This window comes from Micropterus dolomieu, linkage group LG02, assembly GCF_021292245.1.
Source record: "Micropterus dolomieu isolate WLL.071019.BEF.003 ecotype Adirondacks linkage group LG02, ASM2129224v1, whole genome shotgun sequence".
Lineage (NCBI taxonomy): Eukaryota > Metazoa > Chordata > Actinopteri > Centrarchiformes > Centrarchidae > Micropterus > Micropterus dolomieu.
Window position 1 is genome coordinate 7,599,776 of NC_060151.1, and position 22,529 is coordinate 7,622,304.

General features: G+C 42.0%; 1 protein-coding gene across 2 annotated transcripts in view; it reads left to right on the plus strand.

Moving 5' to 3' along the window:
- Nucleotides 1–1,066: 1,066 nt before the first annotated feature.
- Nucleotides 1,067–22,529, plus strand: part of LOC123984967 (microtubule-associated serine/threonine-protein kinase 1-like) — a 49,307-nt gene continuing 27,844 nt past the window's right edge. The window contains exons 1-3 of one of the 2 annotated variants that reach the window (XM_046072261.1): nucleotides 1,067–1,883; nucleotides 9,383–9,414; nucleotides 22,094–22,188. In XM_046072261.1, the coding sequence (XP_045928217.1) occupies nucleotides 1,845–1,883; nucleotides 9,383–9,414; nucleotides 22,094–22,188 (166 nt within the window). In that variant the 5' untranslated portion in view covers nucleotides 1,067–1,844. The remainder of the gene's footprint in view (nucleotides 1,884–9,382; nucleotides 9,415–22,093; nucleotides 22,189–22,529) is intronic. The other variant, XM_046072270.1, reaches the window with a different exon arrangement.

The window sequence follows — 22,529 nt, forward strand, 5'->3', positions numbered from 1 at the left end:
TGGGTCTGGTTTTTATGTCTTAAGTTGAGTCATAATATAGTGAACATGAAAGAATAAAACTAGCTTTAACACACATCAAGGCTAACTGTGGCTGGATTAACCTGTTAGGGGTCCCTGGTTGTTAATTTGATATAACAAAACGTTCTCAGGAATATGCAGCATGAGAGAACATAATAATGGTCGTGACAGGGCAAGACAAGACCACAGAAACGGCCTAAAAACAACAGGTCGACAATTTGCGTAATATTGGCTTTCCTGCTGAGAGTCAGATGAGCAGTTTATAGGCCTACCACTCTGTAAGGCCAGAAGCTGGTAGCTTAGCTTAGCATGAAGAGCGGAAATACCACCTACATCTCCAAAGCTTACTTATTAACACATTTTATCTTTTTAAATTAAAACCAGAGGTGTTGAAACGACAGGTGGTTTACAACAGGTTAGCATAGTTTTTGTTTCCCTGCCCATATGTGTTTCCCCTCTTCTTAACCTTATGCTGCCAAATGTAAACAAAAAACATGGCTGACCATGACAAACTGATGTTTCTTATATACACACACAACTGAACTCTCAGTCGTGCCCTTGGTGTTAATGTCAATGACTGACATAACTGTAGGTTACAGTTTGGGGAAAGTTGGTCTATCGCCTATATGCAAAAATGTGTGCTAATTCACGCCTACTGTGAGTCCTGTGTCGCTGTCTGTGGTGCTGAATGAAGCTCCAATCGGCCTCTCTACACACAATAGGCTACACATCAGTGCTGTCTGAAAACCTTGGATGTCCAAAATGTAAGCCTGGACAATCTAACCCATGTTCAGGGCTTGGACATAATATAAAAGCAGCTGCAGTCTCTACATACAGTCCTGGTGTGTTTAAAAAGCACTAAACATACCGGCCTGAACTGAGATTCGCATGAACCCATGTAGTGCGGGTCGTACCGTTGGATGCTCCTTCATTCATCTGAGGACAGACACTCCGCTTGTGCGTGTAGGAGGAGGGGCGAGAGGGAATCCCAGGAAGGGGTTACAAATATCGCGTTGCTGCTGTCGCCCTGTCCAGTCACCAGTTTCATAGGAAATGAAGGTTGAGGAGCGACGAACGGATGCATGAAACGGACATGAGTTTCAACTTTCTGTGTTTTTGAAGGGGGACGATGTTTACGGGATAAGACAGGCTCCTCCGCGGCGAATCAGCGGCAATGTCAGCCCGCCCGAGGAGCCCAAGGATGAAGCGCGTCTCAGAGCAGCCTCACTCAACTCCGGTGCAATAGTGTGTAAAATAATCGCCTGGTTGTTTTCTCCTGCGCTGAGCTTTTGAACGCGTTGTCCTTTGTGACCAAATGTGGGAAGAAACTCACGTCTCTTCGGGGGGATGTTGTGAAAAAACAGAAGAACTTGGGTTCAGTATCGGCTCGGCTGATCCTACACATTGTGTTTTGCAGTGATTGTTCAGGCCTCCAGTCGCTTGACTGGACAGCATCGAAACGCAGAAAACCCTCTGGCAAAATGTCAAGGGTGCTCCGAGAAGGAGCGCAGACCGCATGACTGGCACCACTGAGGCACAGGACACAGGTCAGAAGTGGGGCTGAGAGAACCGCTGTCGTTGTTTTTTAATTCTTAACCAAACACAATGGGACTGCTTGACATTTGTGCATTTTCCTGGGCTTCTTCGACGTGACACCGGACTCCCTCTGTGTGTTTCTCTTTGGCTCCGAGTGCGCCTGGACGCTGCTGTGCAGTTCGGTGGATGCAGCAGTCCTGCTGGATCCGAACACAGATTAGTGAGGGGTCAACAGATAGTTTCAGTGAGGGGAAATCCCCGCCAGGAGCCCCGCCGGTCTTCATTACGCCATGGATGACTCGGGGATAATAAGGCGCCGGAGGCTGCAGGTGAGCTGTGTGGCCGTACAGCAGGCTGGACATCATCACCCTGTGATGTGTCTCTTCCTCTACTAAAAATCTTCCCCATTGTTTCTAGGCCACACATTTAGACACCAACCCATTACACCACGTATGCACTTGACAAGTTGCTGTAATTTTTGTATTGTTTGTATTTTATGGCTTCAGCATTACAGTAGGAGTCCTTACTGTTACAAGTGCAGCCTATCAGTGTAATGTACTTACAGGCCTCAGTATATCCTGACAACATTTCCAAAGAGACTTCTAAGATGATTTACCTAATAGTCTAGCCTCATTGTATGTGTTAGCTCTTATACTGACACTGAAAATGAATGGAGCTATATATAAGAGTACATCAATATTACACTTTACTTTGATACACTATCCAAACATGTATTGCAGTTAAACATTATTTTCACAATTGATTAGCCCACTGATTATTTTGTTGAATATTAAGTTAGTTCTGAAAAACACCAGAAAATAGTGACAAGTGAACATTAGGTAATGTCTTCAAAGTCTTTGTTCAACCAACTGTCAAAAGCCAGAGATATAGTGCACTATTGTAAGACGGCAAAAGTGGCAAATCTTCACATTGGAGAAGCTGGAGCCAGCAAGGGTTTGGCCTTTTTGCAAAACAAAAACTTGACTTACTGGTTATTTGATTATTGAAATAGCCACCCATTAATTTTCTGACTAACTGATTAATTAGGCCGGTTGTTTCAACTCTTTGCTGTGATGTTCACCTATCAGCACTAAAGCTAATTTTATTTAGTTTAGCTTATGCAGGCTATACAGTCTCTTTGGCCTAAGGTTGGTAATGAATTGTAACTCATGCATGCTGATGTCATGTGTTCAAATGATTGTGTTCATCCATTATGAAGCAGCCTGCTTAACCACTGGTCATACACCCCCCTCCACCTTGGTGTGATTCAGTCAAGTGAACTGAGCAGAGATGAGCAGCCTGCAGGCCGGGCGGAGAGCAGCCTCTTGTGGGTGTGCATTTATTTAATATGGTGGTTGTATTGCCAAAAAAAAAAGAAGTAGAATTGCCAGCGAGTGCTCTGAATTGCACCTCTGAGCGGCTCAGAGGCAAATAGACCCTGTTGCTGTAAAAAGAGAGAGGGAAAAGGGTGTAAGGGAATCAAGGGAGGATTAGTAGTGAGGTGTGCTGATGTTTTCATGTCTCATCATCCCCACCGCTCAGCTCACTGCTCTGCTGCTCTGATGTATGACAGGAGCTGTAAGGGAATTAATCATCGTAGAGTTAGACTCACAAAGTCGCTGGCATTTTATAGATATAGGCAGGCCAGCTGAATTATTTGCTGTATGTCATTGTGTGTGTGTATGTGTGTGAGAGAGAGTGTGTGTGTGTACGGTGTAGACTTTTCGTTTAAGGGATGTGTGCCTTTAGCTTGCTCGTGTGTGTGTGTATGTTTATATAATTGTGTGTTGATGTGTGATTGGCTCTGCGTGTCCTATTCAGCTGCCTTGTTACTCCCCTGGGTCTCATCATTCCAACCGTCACTCTCACTCTCTAAAACACCCCCCCCAACACATACACACACACACACAAAATCATTCTCTCAACACCATATGGTGACACACCCCGCTCTCCTGCAGTCAGGGTCAGGGGTCACACCCATGATGCATTGCTTCAACATGACCAACATGTAATGAACATCTATGTGCCTGCTGCTCTCTGTGACACTGCATTTGGCTGAGCTATTGAACTGTCAATTGTAGATGTCATGCTGTATTTGATGCTTTGTTGATGCTTGTGTGTTGTTCCTCAAATGTAAGTCGCTTTGGATAAAAGCGTCTGCCAAATGAGTAAACGTAATGTACCTATTAGCCTATGAAATACCATACAAAGAAAATACTTAGAAATAGTAACAAGTTATTATTTATTATTATTGCTACTAAACCATGTGTCAAATTTTACTAAAATTTGAATCCTCTACACTTTTTTTGTATGGAAATACTATAAAGATTATGCAGCTACTGTGCAAATGTTTCCTTTTTTATGGAACAATTTTGGACATATTTGTGGAAACAGTGTCTAAGCTTCAGGCCTCTGGATGTGCTTCCCTTGACTCGCTGTCAGCTTGTGTGGTGCGCTGTCGACTGGAGCATGTCATAGCCTTGTAGCCTATAGGCTAGCCAATGAATGTTGATACAAGTTGTCCCTTTTACAACAAGCCCACATAATGTCAGCAATCAACTGCTTGGGGTTTAAACTGTCTGTCCCTTTATAACATTCAGCATTTGGAAGGACCCATCATGCAATTAAATTTGTAGTCCACTTAGAAAGTAGGGACCTGCAAGCTAGGCTAACTAGCTTCCATTTTCTGAGTGGTTAGCTTAGCATGCTTGCATTAGCACTGATTTCCACAAGTAGTTGTTTTTTGTTTTATATGAACAGCTGATGAGTCATCGGCAACTTCTGCTCACTCAGTGTGGTGTTCAATCCGCATTATACAAAGGACCATGTCTATCTAGTGTTAGCTGTCTCTTTTTCATGGGCTGTGGTGACCTCAACACTATGCATGTTCACCACTAATTTGAATTAAACCACAGAATAACGTACGGACTGATACAGTTTTGACCAAAGATATACACAAGTCAAAGCAAACTAAAGTATTGATTTTTAGCAAAATGTACTTAATTTCAGTTCAACTTCAAGTTTAGCATACACAAGCTTTCTTCACCTGTCATTGTTACCACAGGCATGTCATTCACACATTATCAATAAAATAAACGGCTGCACAAAAATAAACAGTACCAGACCATCCAGTATGGCACACATGCCTCATCCCCACCCATCAGCCCCTCTGCTTTTTCCATCTGTCAAACCGAGTTTGTCAGTCACTGCTGTAGATGACGACTGGCCCCTTCACTGTCTCTTGACAGCAGGACACTCCTTAATTGATCCCTGTTGTTCTTCTCCGGGCCCACTCCCCACCATCTTTCTTGTGCAGTGTGTCCACAAAATGACTGGACTGGCTGGCTCATCCTGACAGAGCAGCAATGTGCTTTATAGGCAGTCATTCCTGCATGCAAGATGACTTGAAGGACGCAACAGCAAAGGACCTTTTTAGAGGTTTGTATGTGCCAGGAGACAGAATTCACTGGACTATGGTTTACTGCCTGCATCGAAATGTTTACCCTCTGGCTTTTTGAATGACCGACTGAATAGATGGATGGAGGGACGATGGTTTTGACTCACTGGTTAGCAAGCTGACTTCATTTTGCTGAAGAGCTAAAGAAAAGAATCTTAGAAAAATCACATTATCATAAATTTTAATCTAACATCCGTCCAGTGGTTCAAGACAACAAAAGATATATGTTTGCATTAAAATTATGCAAATAATTAATAAATAAATGTAGCAAAATAACATGAATTTCAACATCCTTTCATGTACATATCTGTACATTCTTGCCTAAGATTGAACTAACAAATGATGCATCGAGACAATGACTCAAAACACCCCCCTCCACCCACACATACGCACACACACACACACACACACACACACACACCCACCCATAGTGCGTATACATTGGATAAGTGCTACAGTTGAACCATATAACAAGGTTATTTGTTGTCAGAGTGAACATGCTTTGACAGAAATAGGCCATCTGTAGGTTAGATACTAAAAAGCACAACATTAATCTGTATCTGTGAGCACTTGAAGTCATCTTAAAGCAAAATGCTCATACATAATCCATTAACATAAAAGACACAATCACCCTCCAGTGAGAGCATTTGATTTGAATTTGATTTCTTAGACGTTTGCACAGTCTCCTTTTATTTTAACATAAGCACATACACTCTGTGTGATAGGGACTAAAGGGGTTAGGAATATCGTCTATAAGCTCAAATTTCAGCTCACTCCCCCAGAGGACGAAGCTAAACCTGGATAAAAAAAGAGCATCCGTTTCCTGTCAGAGAAGAGAGCAAATATAGTGTGGAAATGTGTTGCTTTCTAATCTGTGATCGATGGGCATGTCATGCTTGTGACAGAGCCTCCCATCTGTTGTCAGTCACCCTTCACCACCGCCAGACTTCATTAGCGGGACTCGGAGAGCATTTAGCTCTAAACCCGCAACACATCAGCCTCAGCCACCATGATTTTTTAAACAATCTCTTTTACATGCTGTGACGTGGGAAATGCGCCCATGCAATGAGCAACAAGCGTGGCATTCTAACACACTAATTATACCACAGGAGAATCAAGTCACAGAAAATGCAGGCTTCCTCCTGGATAATATTTCCTTAATGATATATTGTTTGCTTATTCTGTACTTTGTGGAAATGTTGAGACTGTGAGTCACAAAGGCAGGTTTGGAAGCAGACTGGTATGCTGGTCTCCTGGCACAATGACCACAGACAAAGTCTTGATTGGAATTTGGAAATTAGTTGTCCCTGTCTGACCTTTTTTTTTTTTACAAATTAAAGTCAAATACGCAGATGCTTTATAAGAATTATAAGATGTAAATTAGGGTGTCACAGGACCGCTTTAATGGAATTTTTACTGGGTTAATAAAGGACGTGTCACTTGAGGATTTAATAATAAGCTACCATAGCACAGGGCTATAATCTACAGTCCTGTAGATTGACGGCATAGTTTAGACTTTAGTTATAATTCTGCATTTGCAACTATTTTCTTGTTTACTGTGTGCAACCCTGAACCAGGGAAAGATATCATGTGAGAACTGAAGATGGATGCATGATATTCGTTGTGTCTGTTTATTATTTCAGGCACCTGTAGAGATGGCTGCACTTTGTTTAATGTGCCAACTGGTTCTTTTTATTGTCTAGACATGCCTGAACATTAATGAGCCCCTCTGAGGGACATCAGATAGACAGCAAGCAGATGTTCACAGGTCTGGATTCAGACACAAAAGAGGTATAGCAGTCTGCTGTGTTCAGCTAAAACGTTTAATGCATTTGGACTTTTGTACTAAAAGGACTATTTATGAAAAACTGTCCTGTTTTATATGAGTGTGACACTTGATGCAGTGAGGTTGAGGTTGTGACACAACAGCCAGCATGATGGCACTAGAGGAAAAGTCAGGAGATCACCAAAGTCAGTTGGATTCATCCTCTGGACACATCAAAAGTCTGTACAAAACATCACGGTAATCTATCTAGTAGTTGTTGAGCTGTCAGTCTGGACTGAAGTGGTGGACTGACCAACAGACCGACTTTGCCATTGCCAGGACTACGCTCCTCGTAAAATTACACATGGTGTGAATTTAATTGAGTGATTGTAATATTTTTTGATTCATGCTTTATTTATATACAAAATTTAATCCTGGCAGTGTAGAGGAGGTTTGAAACATCACGTAGCATTTCATAATGGTAAATTTTATTTACTGAAAATATTACCAATCCAATACACCAAATATGATAAAATCTAAATAATAATAAATTAAAAAAATTCTACTTTTTGTGGTCCGAAATATCTTCCGGGGGAGGTTATGTGAAGGATGAGGCTTTATGTGGTCAATAGTACACTGGATAGTGCACTACTGCTCTGTAATGTCACTGACTGCCGGGTCTAGTCAGGGCTTGTTTGTATAGTTAACCCTCCTCCTCACTTAGAAGCCTTTCTTGATCCCTCTTGCTCTTGTAAGCCATCTTCCCAGCTCTGACAGCTCAGGGTCAATTAGCCTGATCAATGAAGGACAAAGTGAGGAGGGATCAATAGGTTGAATATTCATTTGTCCTTGTAAAGAGGGATTTGTCTCTGTTAACACACAAACCCTTGGGACATGTATTCCAAAGGCTGTGTAGCCTGTGACTGGCTAATGTCCCTGAGGTGAAGAGAAGGTGAGATTGTATTTTTCTTATTGGTTGAGGGTTTTCCACGCCGTGTGGTATATTGTGGCACCTCACTACTCAGCTTTCTCCTCTGGGAGTACTTGTTACCTGTGACATGGATGTTAGCCGTATGAATGGTGACTGACATAAAGACGCTCTGCTGTGCTGGAGGTTTGTCCTTGTAACTCAGAGCTTACAGGCAGCCACAGTATAGTACATATTTTGTGCTTCACAGGAGATCAGGAGCAGCAGTTCCACACACATACATGCTCACTCTCGCACACACACAAAATCTTTATCTGAAGGTTAACCTAATAATTGCATTGACTGTAGTTAGAAGGCGGTCGATGCGATGCTAACAACATTACCCTGCATGTGACGAGAGAAGGTGTGAAGCGGCTAATGCATTAATTGCATTGGCTACCGCCCCCCCCCCCCCCCCCCCCCCCCCCCCCCCCCCCCAGGCTCAAGGCTAAGGCTGTGGGCTTGAAAACACAACACCCCCGCCCAACCATCTACTCCACCCTTGTTTACACCATCTCTCTCTATCTTAGTGTGCACGGTTTTGTTCAGAGCCAGGCTGTGCTGGCATGAGATCTGGCTCTGATCTCACTGTTTTCATTCTGCGCAGTGAGTGTCTCGCTGCTGCTTCAGCCCAATGTACTCTGTCCATCTGGACTCAAGAGATGGGAGGCTAGAAGGAGAGAGAGGGGAGGGTGGAGGGTCCCTGGCTCAGTGGCAGAAAGGAACAGACTCACTGGTTTGAAAACAAACACAGTTAACCAGGACAAGTTCAAGTCGCATGTATTACCTTGTTAGTGTGGATTTGCAGTCGGGTGACTCCTCAAGGGCCCACTGGATAGCCCCACCTTGCTTAGTTACTGCTACGTCTGTCAAACCCCTCGAAATTTGTAGTCAATTTAGAAACAGTGTGTCCTTCATTTCAAGCAGACGTGGACAAAAGCAGACATCTCATTTCAAGTCGGAGAGCGTAGATTTTGTCATTTGAACTGTGCTAACGTTATGTCCATGGGTTGGTTGAAAAGGGAATGTCCAGCTGACTGGGGTTAAAACAAGAACCCTGTTAAAGGGGTGTTAACATTGCACTTGATGGCTTCATACATGAAAGAATGCTAAATGTCTGAAGCTAAAGCTACATGTCCTAGGCAAAAAGTCAGCACAACCATTGCTCTTGTATTGAAGTGTGGAGCTAGTTAGTGTTATTATTATTATTATTGAGTCAAATTTTAAGGTACAGGGCACAAGGTAGATTTATTTGTCACATTAAAACAACAACAAAAAGGTTGCAAAGTGAAATTGACTTTGTAACTCCCTTCTGCGATGTAGCAGACAATGTACAGTAATATAAAAGCAATTATAAAAATGGTAAACAGAAATAAACTATATTCAGTGGAGCAGTGCTGAGGAGGAATTTGAATTTAAGATATCTTGGGAGAAAGAGCTGCTATGCATTCTGGTGGTGCAGCAGCAGAAACACATATTTTAAAGACCAATTTAATAGTCATGGGGTGTACTACCCCAGTATGTTATAATGTCTCCTGTTGCTCCAGAAGAGTGTATAAATAGCATGTTTTGCAAGTGTATATTTTAATTTCTCTGTACCTGATCTCTGTATTGTTCTTTTTGTTTGTCTTTCTTCCAGAAGGATTTGCCTCTGCCTCGCAAGAACAGCAGGTGAGTGTTACCTTTGTTCATCCTCCCTCTTTCTTCTCTTCTCTCTGGGGAGAGACCTGGTCTCTCAATGTAGAAAAACAATCACACCAAGAGAAGCTGCTGAACGAGATTGTCGTGTTGTGTTTTTAAAGCTCTGTGGACGCTTGAGTGGTGCTTGTGGTGTGAAGTGTGTGGTCCTTGTGTGAATGAGGAGGAGGTCGGCTGGGGGGATGCTGGGAGCCTGTCGGAGTATGATTAAGGCCAGCTGGGAGCCCTGGAGGCTGTCCATGGTGCTGAAAGCCATTCTGGCTTTTTCCAGTCACTCAGTTACACGCTCTTTATCTCCCCTCCCCTCCTATTGCTTGGCTATTAATCTGTTTCTATTCTGCTATCATTTTCACCCTTTGGCTTTCCAGCTCCACTCTACATATCCCTCTTTTCTAAATCCCATCTCTTGCTCTTCGTTCTATCTCTCTCTTACACCCTTGGAGTTTAGTTTGTCTGGTTGTTAGTTTATCAGTATCTTTAGCGAACAAAGCCACACACATAGTGATTGAAATGCAATTAAGAACTCAACTCCTTCCCTCTCCTGTAGTTTTGTGCTTTCTCGTCCCTCTCTACTCTCCTCCTATCGCTTTCTGCAGGTGTTTCTAGCAGCAGAGCTGAAGAGTCTGGATCTGTAGTTGCGGGCTTCCTGCTGCCCCATGTTCCTGCTCGACACCCATTGCTACAATTATTCCTACTAGTCCAGTTATTATTTTCATATTGTGTTGAGCTACTTCTCTCCCTCTCTGGCTCCCCTTACTCCTCCCTCCACCAACCGGTTGAGTCAAGGTTTCTACCTCCTAAAAGGGAGTTATTCCTGGACTTTGTTGCCAAGTGCTTTCTCATGGTGGGAATTGCTGGTCTCTGTTATTAATATTATTAAGAGTACGGTCTAGACCTGCTCTACATACAAAGTAAAATGAGATAACTTGTGTTATGAATTGGGGCTATAGAAATAAAATTCAATTGAATTGAATGAAAAAAAAAACACACAATAGAGTAAGATGGTAAATCACTCACACATTCAGTAAAACATACAGCACAATTAAATGACTCACAACAAAACAAAATAAGTACTATAGCACAGGAACTGAAGAGTTTTCATCTGAAACATTTCATATTCTACTACTGTTATTCTACTATATTTATCTGACAGCTGTTTTCTAGTTGCTTTGCACATAAAGATTTTAAATAAAAACAAGTTATTAGTTAATAGAATATAACCCCCTTTTATAGATTAAACTACTGAACAGTATGAATAGTAGTTAATAGTGGCTTCACCTCCATTTGGTACACTGCAAAATACTGCCTACACAATAATCAATCAATAATAAATATCCAATATATAATAAAAATAACACTCTGGTCATTTTGCTGCATTATGAGTACTTTTGATACTTCAAGTACTTTTTATATTAACAATAGATTATATGAATGTGAAAAGGGTTGGGGGGCTTAGGGGTATGGTTAGACCAAAAACAGAGCTGAGCGTGAATATTAGACTTCATTGTCAGGTGGCCAGAAACAGGACTCCAACTAATAGACAAATGCAGCTTTAAGTAAAAGGTTCACCACATTTATTAGTGAGCTTTAGAGGTGTTGGTAGGGTGATGTTGTTCGGACAGAGTCAGGCTAGGTGTTTCCCCCCGTCTCCAGTCTTTATGCTAAGTTAACATCCAGCTGCTGGCAGTAGCTTCATAGTTCCTGTACAGACATGAGAGTGGTATCTGTCTTCTTGTCTAACTCTCGGCAAGAAATTGAGTAAGCCTTATTTCCTAACATTTCAAACTGTTTCTTTAAGAAAAAAAAAACATATAAATACTTCTTATCAGCATGATGTTTAGGTTATTAGGAAGAGATTATTAAATAAGACCACTAGTGTGTTAACAAGGCTCTTAAGGTGTGTCATTATAATCTCTTTGCTCTACTGAGTAAGTGTAAATCTCTTTGTGCTTGAGGGTTGTTTTTTGTGTGTGTGTGTAAGTGGTCAAAGCCCACTACCTCTGTCTCCTCCCTCTCCTCTTGTCCCCATTCCCATTCCCCTGCCCTATCCATCTTCTCTATGCTGCCCCCCTCATCCCAAGTCATCACGGTTAATCAAACATGAAATGAAGCCTCAGACCAACTCTTGTTTGTGTTAGGGATGTGTTCTCCTATCCATCTCACTGGTGTCTTTCACTCTCCACCGGAACTTCCCATTTCTATCATAATGACCCTCTCTCTTGAGACAGCTTCCATTTGGATTCAGTCTGTCTCTTTTGAAACACACACACACACACACACGTTATCAGCCCCACTATCTATTATAGATGAGCTCGGTGGAGCTGGCTTCACATTCAATCTGCCTACTGAACGCATTCATGGGTAAACACAGCCATTCAGGGTACGTGTGTTGTTGCGTGGCATACATCAGTTATGCTTTTTTAAATCTTTGATTCTATTAACTTATGTAACAGTCCACATGACCTTGTCCTTTAGTCATATCTTCAGTCTCTGCTGAGGTAAATTAACCTCCCTTTGTGCTCTGTTTCCCTCTGCTTCTATCATTCATGGTGTCCATGGCCTGCAGTAAGAGCTTTTAACTTCCCATCAGTTTCTTTCAGTGCACAGACATTGAGAGCAAAGAATAAAGAGGACAACACAAACCCCAAATAAGTCAAAAGATTATTAGACTTTGTACCATGGCACATTAGCCTTAAGAAAATGACCCACAATCTCCTGCTGCATTTTGTTGATTGCATTTTAAAACACGGTCCCACCCTATCTGCCTCCCTCCCTCCCTCCCCCTCCCTTTCTCCCCCTCTCCCCCTCTCCCTCTCCCTCTCCCTCTCCCTCTTCCTCTCCCTCTCCTTTGGTACTTGCCCACACTTGATACACAGACAATGGCGCACATCTAAAGGTTGTAGGAGCTACGGTAAGCGTTGTACTGCGATGTGCGGCTTTCTGACTGCTGTCCTTCACCGCTCATCTGTTTCTGCTGCTCCTGTTGCTCAGAGCTACGCCTAGATACCCAGCAAGCAACATGTTCCGACGCACTAAAAGGTACAACAAGAGACGCAGAGGGTAGTGATGATAAGATGATTCATGATGACTATTCTGTGATGTGAGGTGTGGCAGTCCCTCTGATGCTCAGTCCTTTCTCTGCGTGAGTCTACAGTGTCTGCAGTATACATTACAGACAGGCTCGCATTGGCAGTGTGAGTAGTGTGTAGGGTCACTGTTTGTGTGTGAGCCTGTGTATCTAACTTGGTTTTAGATGTCTGCTGAGTGGGCATGTTGAGAGTGATGTTAGTATATTACAGGATACAGAAAAACGGTCTTGCAGCTTGTGCGTAGGTCAGATTAAAGGCCCAGCAAAGGGTGCAATGTGAAAACTTTGTTGAAGTTGTATTGTATGCAATCATGGTATGCTGTTTAAGTGATATGTGTCTAAATTAATTAAAGCACTTGAGCTGATTCGTTTTTGTTTCAAGATAGTCTGTAAACCCATGCAGACATTTATGTGATTACTTTTTAGCCATGCTAGCAGCGCTGCTCTGGACGGCGATTGCTCTACCACTTTGGTCCAGATTGAAATATCAAATAATCATGAACTATTTCATGAATTGAAATGTCTCCAGAGGATGTAATGACATTGCTGATCCCCTGATTGTTCCTCCAGCACCATCATCAGGTTGACATTTGTGGTTTTGAGTGCAATGTCTCGACAGATATTGGATGGATTACCATGAGATGCAGTACAGACATTCATGATGCGCAGAGGAGGAGGTCAATTTGGTTGTATTTAGCTCAAAGCACTGCTGTGCCTAAGTACAGCCTCGCAGAGCAGCTAACATGGATGTAGAGTCTTAGTGTTGTTATATAACAGTTCAAATTTGGGAATTTGTAGGATGTGTTTAGGTTCTGATACATAAACACTTAATTAATTTTACATAATTCTCATTGTGAAGCACAACCATTTTATGGCATATGATACAGTTAAAAGTCAAATTTCCAGAAATCATACATTACATAATTATCACGAAAATGTTAATAAAATCTGTAAATATGGCCAAGAAATAAACTGAGCAACATATGGATGCATGAAAATGAACCTTGAGATTGAAATTTCAAAACATCTTTAGCCCTAGTTATGGTTTTGTTGCCCCTGATGTGACTGTAACGTCAAGTTATTGAAAAGCGGCATCTCTGAATCATTTCCAGACCTGTGGGTAGACTGATTCACCGTCTGAACGGATCAATCAATCAGTGATTACATGAGCAAAAGATGAGACAGACAGAACCAAAAGTCTGATTCACTGATAGTAAGAGATGTGTTTCTCAAGTTGGATGATCAGGTGGGTTAGTTGTGGGAAGTTTTTACCCAGCTGAAGTTCCCTACCAGCTATAGTTGCAACTGCATTTTGATGTTACTGTAAAGCAAGGCAACTAAAAAGATAATTTCCCTGCAGGGATTAAAACAATATCACATCATCACATTTCTATATTATGGGCACCATTTTCATTTGTGCTTATAATTAACACTTTTAATCACTCTGATGTCAACAGCCTGAAAATTTGAGCTGACATTCAAGCAACGGGGGTTTCCTCTTTGGCGGAGGCAGTAGTGGATCTCATGCTGAGTCTCTTAGAGTGACTTCATTCTTCCCTGCTGATCAGGGATTAAACCAGCTTCTATTACAGCAGAGACTCAGGGCACACCTGAGCCCAGACACTCAGGTAAACAGATGGACGTCATGCAGAAGTCTCTGTCACACTCCTAAAGTGGTGCTTAAACTCAAGAGAAATCATCCAAAAAAATTCCTGCAATGTGTATCAAATGCAGGATGGGTTTATTGTATGGAGAGGGGATGAGGAAAGCCTAAAATGATGATGAAGTTTAAGATAGTTTCAAACATTTCCCTCTAGTTGCTGAAATGCAAAGTCATGGCTAGGAAAGAGAGAAGAACAAGGGAATGAGAGATTAAGATAATGAAAGTGAAGAAGGTGGAAAAGAGGGAGCTTGTGCAAGAGGTGAAAGGAGGAAAGACTGAGATGGAGTGCAGGGCCCTGGGGTGGTATCTGTGTCTGCTCCTCCATTAGGGACCAGCTCACTAAGGTTACGTGAGCATGCAAGACACACATACTAGCTTTGACTGCCTCCCTCCCTCTCACTCTTTTGTTCTTCCTTTCTTTCTTTCTTTCTCATTTTCTTTCTTTCATTCACCCTCTCTGTATTTTTCTGCACGTCCAGTGAGGACAGATCCAGCCATAACTGTCCATTTAATGATGAGATTGTGTTCATGAGCGTAATAGTTTGTTCACTAAGTGACTATTAGCTAAACTGCTGCCCCGAACGGCAATTGTCCAGTCATAGCACTGCAACCGTGACTAAGCATGGCAGGTCTGTCAAGCTTTGGATTTCTCCACACGCTGAAGCCAGTATATGTGCGGCAGTACTAAGAGAGATGCTCAGCATTTAAAGCGTTTGGAGGGTAATGTCTTATTTTTAAGCCTTTCCCATACAAAAAACTTGTACCTTGTGAAGTATATAAGCTAAGCAGCCAAATGGGATTATGTTAGAATGAAATAACCGTCTTATCTTTATCATACTTATAATTCAAGGACTAATAGCTCTACACTGTAATACAAGAACAGTGGTGTTTCTTTATTTCCACGTCCTCTAGATGGATCATCAGTGGGTGAGGATGCTGACTGTTTGCCTGGGATATGCATCTTTAACCTCAGTCTTTTCGCACGATTTAATTCATCTAGCCAAGTGCATAGAGTCAGCTAGAAAAAATAAAGAGATGGCCAAAGACAGCATTTTCAATCAACTCAGTGAGCTAACATTGATTAGCTAGCTACTCACATTTGATCAAATCTCCTAGCGACTGCTAGTGACTCTCCTGCTTGAAATAAGAAGCTGCTTTTGTCTACCCCTATCTGAATCCAGAGACCCTTTGTTTCAAAAATTACTAAGAGTTTCCAGGGGTACATCTGCCATTGCTATTATTGTAAACTAACACTATTACACGCTGCGCATGAATGGAAAACTTGACATGCGCAGCAACAGTAACTAAGGGGAGCAGTGTAAGCAAACTATCAATTGGTGTGTGTGTGTGCGCGCTAGGCTCAGGTGCCCGTGTGTGGGGCAGATAGCTCACACACAAACCTAATCGCACACAGTTTTGTACACATACATCACATCCTCTCAACACACACACAGTTGTACCCACGTCCTCTGCTCATTAACTCTCCTCCGCTCAGCCTCAGCCATTGCACTTCACTTAACCAATTATGTGCAAACCAAAGAAGGTCAGTCGGAGGCCATGACACCTGAGTCAGTCTGTGGAGTCTCTCCTTGTAAGTGCTGCAGCACAGAATTCAACACACACACACACACACACACACACACACACACACACACACACACACACACACACACACACACTCACACTCATACAGAAGGTGCTACATCTCCCATTAGCTCCTGATTTCAGTAAAGGGCCCTGGCTTTCCTCTTAGAGTCAAGGGACTCTTATTCTCTTTGATCCTCCTCCCCACTGTCTCGCTCTCAAGGCTTCTCTTACATGAAAACACTTCTGAGGACACAGGCTTCTCAACGGCATTAAAATGTACCCGCACTTGATAGATATTGCTACTGTCAGCTGCTGTGTAGTTCCCCAGATTGGAACACAATTTTGAGCCTTTGAGAGAATTTGAGCCTATTACAGAAACAACAACAACAATAAAATAGTGCTTTTCATTCTGGCTGAATGGCTCTGAAGTGCTATCAGGTATGTTTGGGACTAAAGAGCCGAAAAATCTGGGAAGGAAAGCCATTGTGTATTAGGCCAGGCGACAATTTTGACATTTAACACAGTGGTTGATGCAGTGGAGTGGAGATCTGATGGAGCTGAGTAAGGACAGTGTTGGGCCTCTGGCCCTCACCATGACCATTTTAGCTTCCATTCTTGCCTTTTACTGCTTCTCACATGACCCTTTGGACAATATTGTTTGATTTACTTAATTAAAGAGACTTGGATGGGCTTGGATAGGAATCAATACAAACTGTCTATATCCTGTACATACACCACTCTTAGTACTGTATTAAATCAAGTCTGATATCATACCCTAGTGCTAGAGCTGTAACGATGATTTCATTCATTGCTTAATAAATTAATACAAAATGAATCATCAACAGTTTAAATAATCAATTCACTGTATAATTAATTTTAAAGCAAAAATACCAAGCTTTCCCTGGTTCCAGCTTCTGCTAAGAATAATAGGTAGGTAGGCAGGTTATATAATGAAATTGTGTTTTGTATGTCCCTTCTGCGACATAGCAGACAATATACATTAATACATAAGCAATTATAAAAATGGTAAACAGAAATAAACAATATTCTATGATCAATGGAGCAGTGCTGAAGATAAATTTGAGCTTTAAAGTCTGTTAGCTCTGGGCTCTGCGTAGGCACCTCACCTCACCGATATCACTGATGCTCGGGAGATGGGTATCAGTGATCTTCTGAGCAGTTTTAATCACCGGCTGCAGAGCCCTCCGGTCCTGGGCCATGCACATCCCATGCCAGTTTGTGATGTTTCCAGTTAAGATGCTTCTATTGCTCCTCTGTAAAAGCTGACAAGAACTTGGCGTGGGACTTTGGCCTTCTTAAGCTTCCTCAAGAAATAAAGTCATTTTTGAGCTTCCTTCACCAGTATGGAGATGTGAGACGACCATGTCAAGTTCTCTGTGATGCTGATTCCCAGGAACCTGAAACTGTTCACCTGCTCCACCTCAGCCCCACTGATGTAGACAGGAATTATTATTAATTAATTAAATAGTCTGATTGTACATTTTTCCTCATCATGCTTAGGACTAATAGTTCTACACTGCAATCAAAGAACACAGCTGTTTCTTTATTTCCATGTCTTCTACATGGATCATCATCTGGTGAGTATGCAGACTTATTGGCTGGTTTATGCCGCTTTAGCTTTAGCTTAACTTTTGTCTACCTGAAATCAAGGACCTATTGTTGGACCATTATTGTTTTAAATTGCATTATGTGCCATGCGAGACATATGACACATTATAGACAGTTCATCACTTACTGCACATTTTCACTATAAAATACTTACGTTTCTCACATAATTATGAGAACACTTCCCAGGTGTTACAATATCTGCACATGCATTTGCTCTGTATGTACAAATGGTGCACATTTTGTAATAAGGCTGAAATATTAATCAGAATTTTATCAAAATTGCAGGAGATACTATATTTTTTAAAGGTTATATGTAGGTCATCCAGCCATCCATCCATCGTCAACCGCTTATCCTGCGTACAGGGTTGCAGGGGGCTGGAGCCAATCCCAGCTTACATCAGGTGAAAGGCGGGGTACACCCTGGACAGGTCACCAGTCCATTGCAGATGTGTGTCAAAATACCATTTTAAATTAAATATTGTTTTGCTGCAAAGAAGACTTAAGAAAACGTCTTGCTTTAGTACAGATCCTTGCAAAAACCACCACAATGCATTTTAATGTTTTTCAATTGAATGAGAGTATTGCAAATCACATCACAATTGCAATATCAGTCAAACTTTTTTTCAAAACTGCTCAGCCCTATTTTATAACTACTGACAGTAGAAACTGCAAGCACAGATGTTTCTTTCCCTTTCAGTGCCCTTACACATACAGCATGTTCTTTTGTCAGAACCTGTCATTTGGTTCAGTTGTTTGTATGTATACCACGCTGGTTTTCCTACTATTTTACACGTTGGTTATTGTTTTTGTGGTGACTTCAGAGTTCACTTCCCTGTGAGTGATTCTCCCCCTCCACTGCTGCTACCTCCACTCTTAAGAATGCAGCTGGTGATCTCCTTTCCTATCTCACATTGTGGTTATTTATTTCATTTCCCATTTTAATGGAAGGATACAGGCTACTGATTATTGCTGCAGGGATGAGATCTGTGTCACTCTGCCAGTGGCCCATTGAGTTCTAGTTTCATTTTACCAGGTGATTTGTTTGGCATTTCACATTGTGTTGCCATTAACCCCCCCCCCACCAAACGGTGAACTTGAGTGACACCTGTATTGAGCAGCATTTGTTCTCCTTCTCCTCTCCCTGGTTGTGGTCCTTGGTTGCCGTTATCAGAAGCCTCCTTGCCGCATGCTGCATAGCAACAAGCTGTCATGTGACCATGGCTCCCTCCTCTTCCATTCTCTCCAGGGTTGTAGACGCCAAAGAAATGTCCACTGGTTTTTGTTCCTGGAATGACGTGCTCCAGTCCTTTCATGCTGTTATAAAACTTTCACACAGATATGTATATCGGAAAAGAAAAAGGGGCTGATGAACACTTCATGAGTGTAGATTATTACCAAGATCATAAAATGAAAAACACAGAACATTCAATTGTTTCTGCATCCCTTTCTCCTACTTCACCCTTTCCCGGAAACGTCCCTTTCATCTTTTCCACGACTATATCAGTGATTTATTCACCACTATCATTTCTATCTCTGGCCGTTTCTCATTCATTCACAGCTCTCTTCATGCTCTGGAGCTAAACACACTAGTCTCCATCTCTCTCTTTCTTCTCTTTGAAGTGCTTATGCATTACTTTGTCTTTCTCCAGCCCCTCTGCTCTATGAGTTCTGCTTCTATTTGACTTTGTATATTACATACATTTGTGTGGATTCATATGAATGGGTGATTTGGTTTTGATCAATATTAATGTTCCCCCTTGCTGTTGAGTAGAGGGAGGAGTAAGAACATGGAGAGGATGAAGGCTCCTGTTTGTCTGGCTTTGTTAGAGCTTTCCCCCCCCTGTGTCATCTGATCACGCTTACAGTGAACCATATTCCCCTGTGTGCTGTGTTTGTACATTCTGCCGTGTTTATGCATTGGGGAAAAAACTGGGTCATGTTTACCTTGCACATGTGTTGGTGATGAGCACCCCTGAGAGCACTTTCAACCTGCATCTCTAATTCTCGCTTTTCTCACTTTTGTCTTTGTTTCATTTTCAAGTTTCGTTCCACTGGATTTGCAGTCACCCCGTCTTCCTTAACATTTGTTTTCACTCATCTTGCTTTCACGTCACGATTGCACCAGCTAACCCCGCCTCATCTCTCTGCACATCTCCTTCCTCAACCTCCACACCCTCATCCCTCTCTCCGGCCCTCGGCAACAGCCAGTAGAATCCAGATTTACTGAGTGCAGTGGAGTGCGTCTCTCCCTCCCCTCCCACCCATCTCTTGATCTTGGATGACCATCGAGCAAGAAACAGACATTGCTTTGATATTTGGGCTCTGCATCAGCAACTGCATACTTGCTGGATGTGTAAAGTAAACACATGGCAGTTAGCGTCGACATGTTTACACATAGAACCGAATACTGACAGCCTTACAGGGGAAATTCAAGGCCAAGTGCTGTGTGTTTTATGTGTGTTTACAGCCTGCCTCCATTGACTTCCTGCAGCACTGAGAATCCATTAACCGAGAACAGGCTTGCTGCTCGGTTTGACTGTGTTTTAGTCGTTGTCTGTCTTTCCCTTTACTCTGAAGGTAATGAAAGCCAGTGAAGCTATGTTGAACCTGAGACATTCACACACTGACACACATACACACATACTCTCACTGAGATGATTGGTATCGCTGGGAGCAGCTGTTGGGGAGGGAGTGTGTTATTGTGAGGTTGCAGCTTCAGAGAAAAAGGTTTACAGTTGTAGAACAATGACAGGATATAATTGATCCTGTTAAGAAAGTGTGAATTGGCACAACAGCAGTTATCGGACCTGCCCGTTAAATCCAACCTATTGACAAATGTGATCAATTTCCATAAGGCTAGTTATAGATTTGATCGATTAGGACATCCTGTGTTCAGTTAAAATAATGGAAACCCATATATGAAATGGTGTTGGTGCAGTTTTTTGACCTTATTGTAATATTTTAAGTGGCAGTATGAAAATAAATTATTGCACAAGCGCTCACAAAGCAACTGTTAGCAGATGGGCAGAAGGGTGACTGAAAAAAACAGAAATGATTGGCTGCTATGGTAATACTCCAACAGCTAGACTCCTGGTGGGATCTTTATAACTTCAGGTTCAGACTTTTAGGGAACGTCTTAAAGTGAAAGAAAGCTTTTCAGGTTTTTGTCGGAAATGTTTTTTTTTTTGTTGACTTTTTTTTTTTTAAACTGTGAAATATATGCGTATGAGGTCCTACAGCTTGTTTCTTTTGTGAATTGCTGTATCATTTTTTAATCACAGAACATTTAGACTTCCTTCTTTTTCATACACAACCTCAAACATTTAAAGAAAAATCCTGCAATATGGGTTAATGACTTATAACACCGAAACTTAGAAGTAAATGGACAATTTTACTGACATTTTACTGACATTTAAACAGACACGGAGAGTAGCTTTGTGGTACACCCCTAAAAATGAAAATATAAGATTTCTTCCGTTCCGTGATTCACCCAGTCAAGGTGGCCTGTCCAGCAAATAACAATGGCTGGTACAATAACAATGTTTTTTAACGCACACAGAAGAGAGATTTTATCGAACCAGCATGACCTTTTATTTATATCTTTATTGTGGACTATTATTTGGTTTGTTTTCGGTCAGGAAAGTCCTTATGAGATCAGTCATTCATTCAGTCCTTTAATAAATGATTTACATCCAGATGTGAAGCTCAAAACACTGTAATGTTGGAATGGTATTTCTGGAAAACTGCCAGTGTCTCCCTCCCAGCCCACCTTACACAGTGTCTCTGCCTCTGTGTATCCTCAGCTCACTGTGTTGATCCCATCTCAGTCAGCTCACGTCTCTACACTGCAAGTGTCAGTAAGTGTGCGTGCGTGCGTGCGTGCGTGCGTGCGTGCGTGCGTGCGTGCGTGTGTGCGTGCGTGCATGCGTGCGGTGCAGTGTGTCCTGCTCACATGGGAACCCATGTGACAACTGGAAAGATGAGATGCTGTTGTCACTTTGTTGGTTCTCTCCAGTTGTTTTTATTTGCATTTATTTACGCCCCTCACTACCTCGGAAACCAAAGCACATTGTGCCGCACATGTTTTAAAAAGCCTTTGAATTAAATGTGTTAACATTCTAACAAAATAAGGGTAATCAAAGGTTGCTCAATTTACTACCTAATGGTGTGTGAGTCATATACCATGATATCATGTGCAATATCAATGTCCATGGGCAGATTTGAGGTGACTCAGTGTGGTAATGACAGCTATTAAGCAGCCCAAACATAATTAACTGAGATCATGGAAAAGTGGATGTTTCGCAACATTTTTATTTTTCTGGAAACAGCATCCTTTTTTTTTGGCTTACAATTTTCATCTTTATTCTTTCTTTTCTCCTTTACTTTTTGCCACTATTCTCTCTAACTTTGCCACTCTCTCATCTTCCTCCACACTCTCCCCCTTTTTCACTCTCATTTCTTATCTTGGCTGAGTGGAGGCAGACAGGGATGGATGGCGGAGGAAATTGAATACTCCTTATCGTTGGTGTGCTCCTGCAGTGAGACATGCGTTTGCATCTGCTTCTTCTGCGCCTATACATGCATAGGAACAAGCACAGAGACACAGTACACACACACACACACACTTTGACACAGTAACTGCGATATCCTCTCATGTTTACATATATGTCTATCTTCCTCAATAGCTGTCGTACAAGCAACAGGAAAAGTCTGATCCTGACCACCACATCTCCCACGCTGCCTCGTCCCCACTCCCCTCTGCCCCTCCCTGGACACCTCGGTACGTATAATAACTCCCTTAGTCCTGAATGTGAGTGATCTGTATCTCTGGCCTGAGGGTAGAAGACTGTAATGGCTATTCATTGTGTGAATAGTGTCCGAGGCTATTTGTGTTCCACTTAGTTTAGTCCTTCTGCTGTAAATACTGATAAGTGGTTCCTGCACAAACTTTTTTAATTGCATAGATTTCAAAATATTTGTTAAAGAAAGGTATGTTTTCAGTACAATCAGTTAAAGGTATACAGTGGGGGAAAAAAGTATTTGACCCCTTGCTGATTTTGCAGGTTTGCCCACTTACAAAGAATGCAACAATCTACAATTTTAATCATATGTACATTCTAA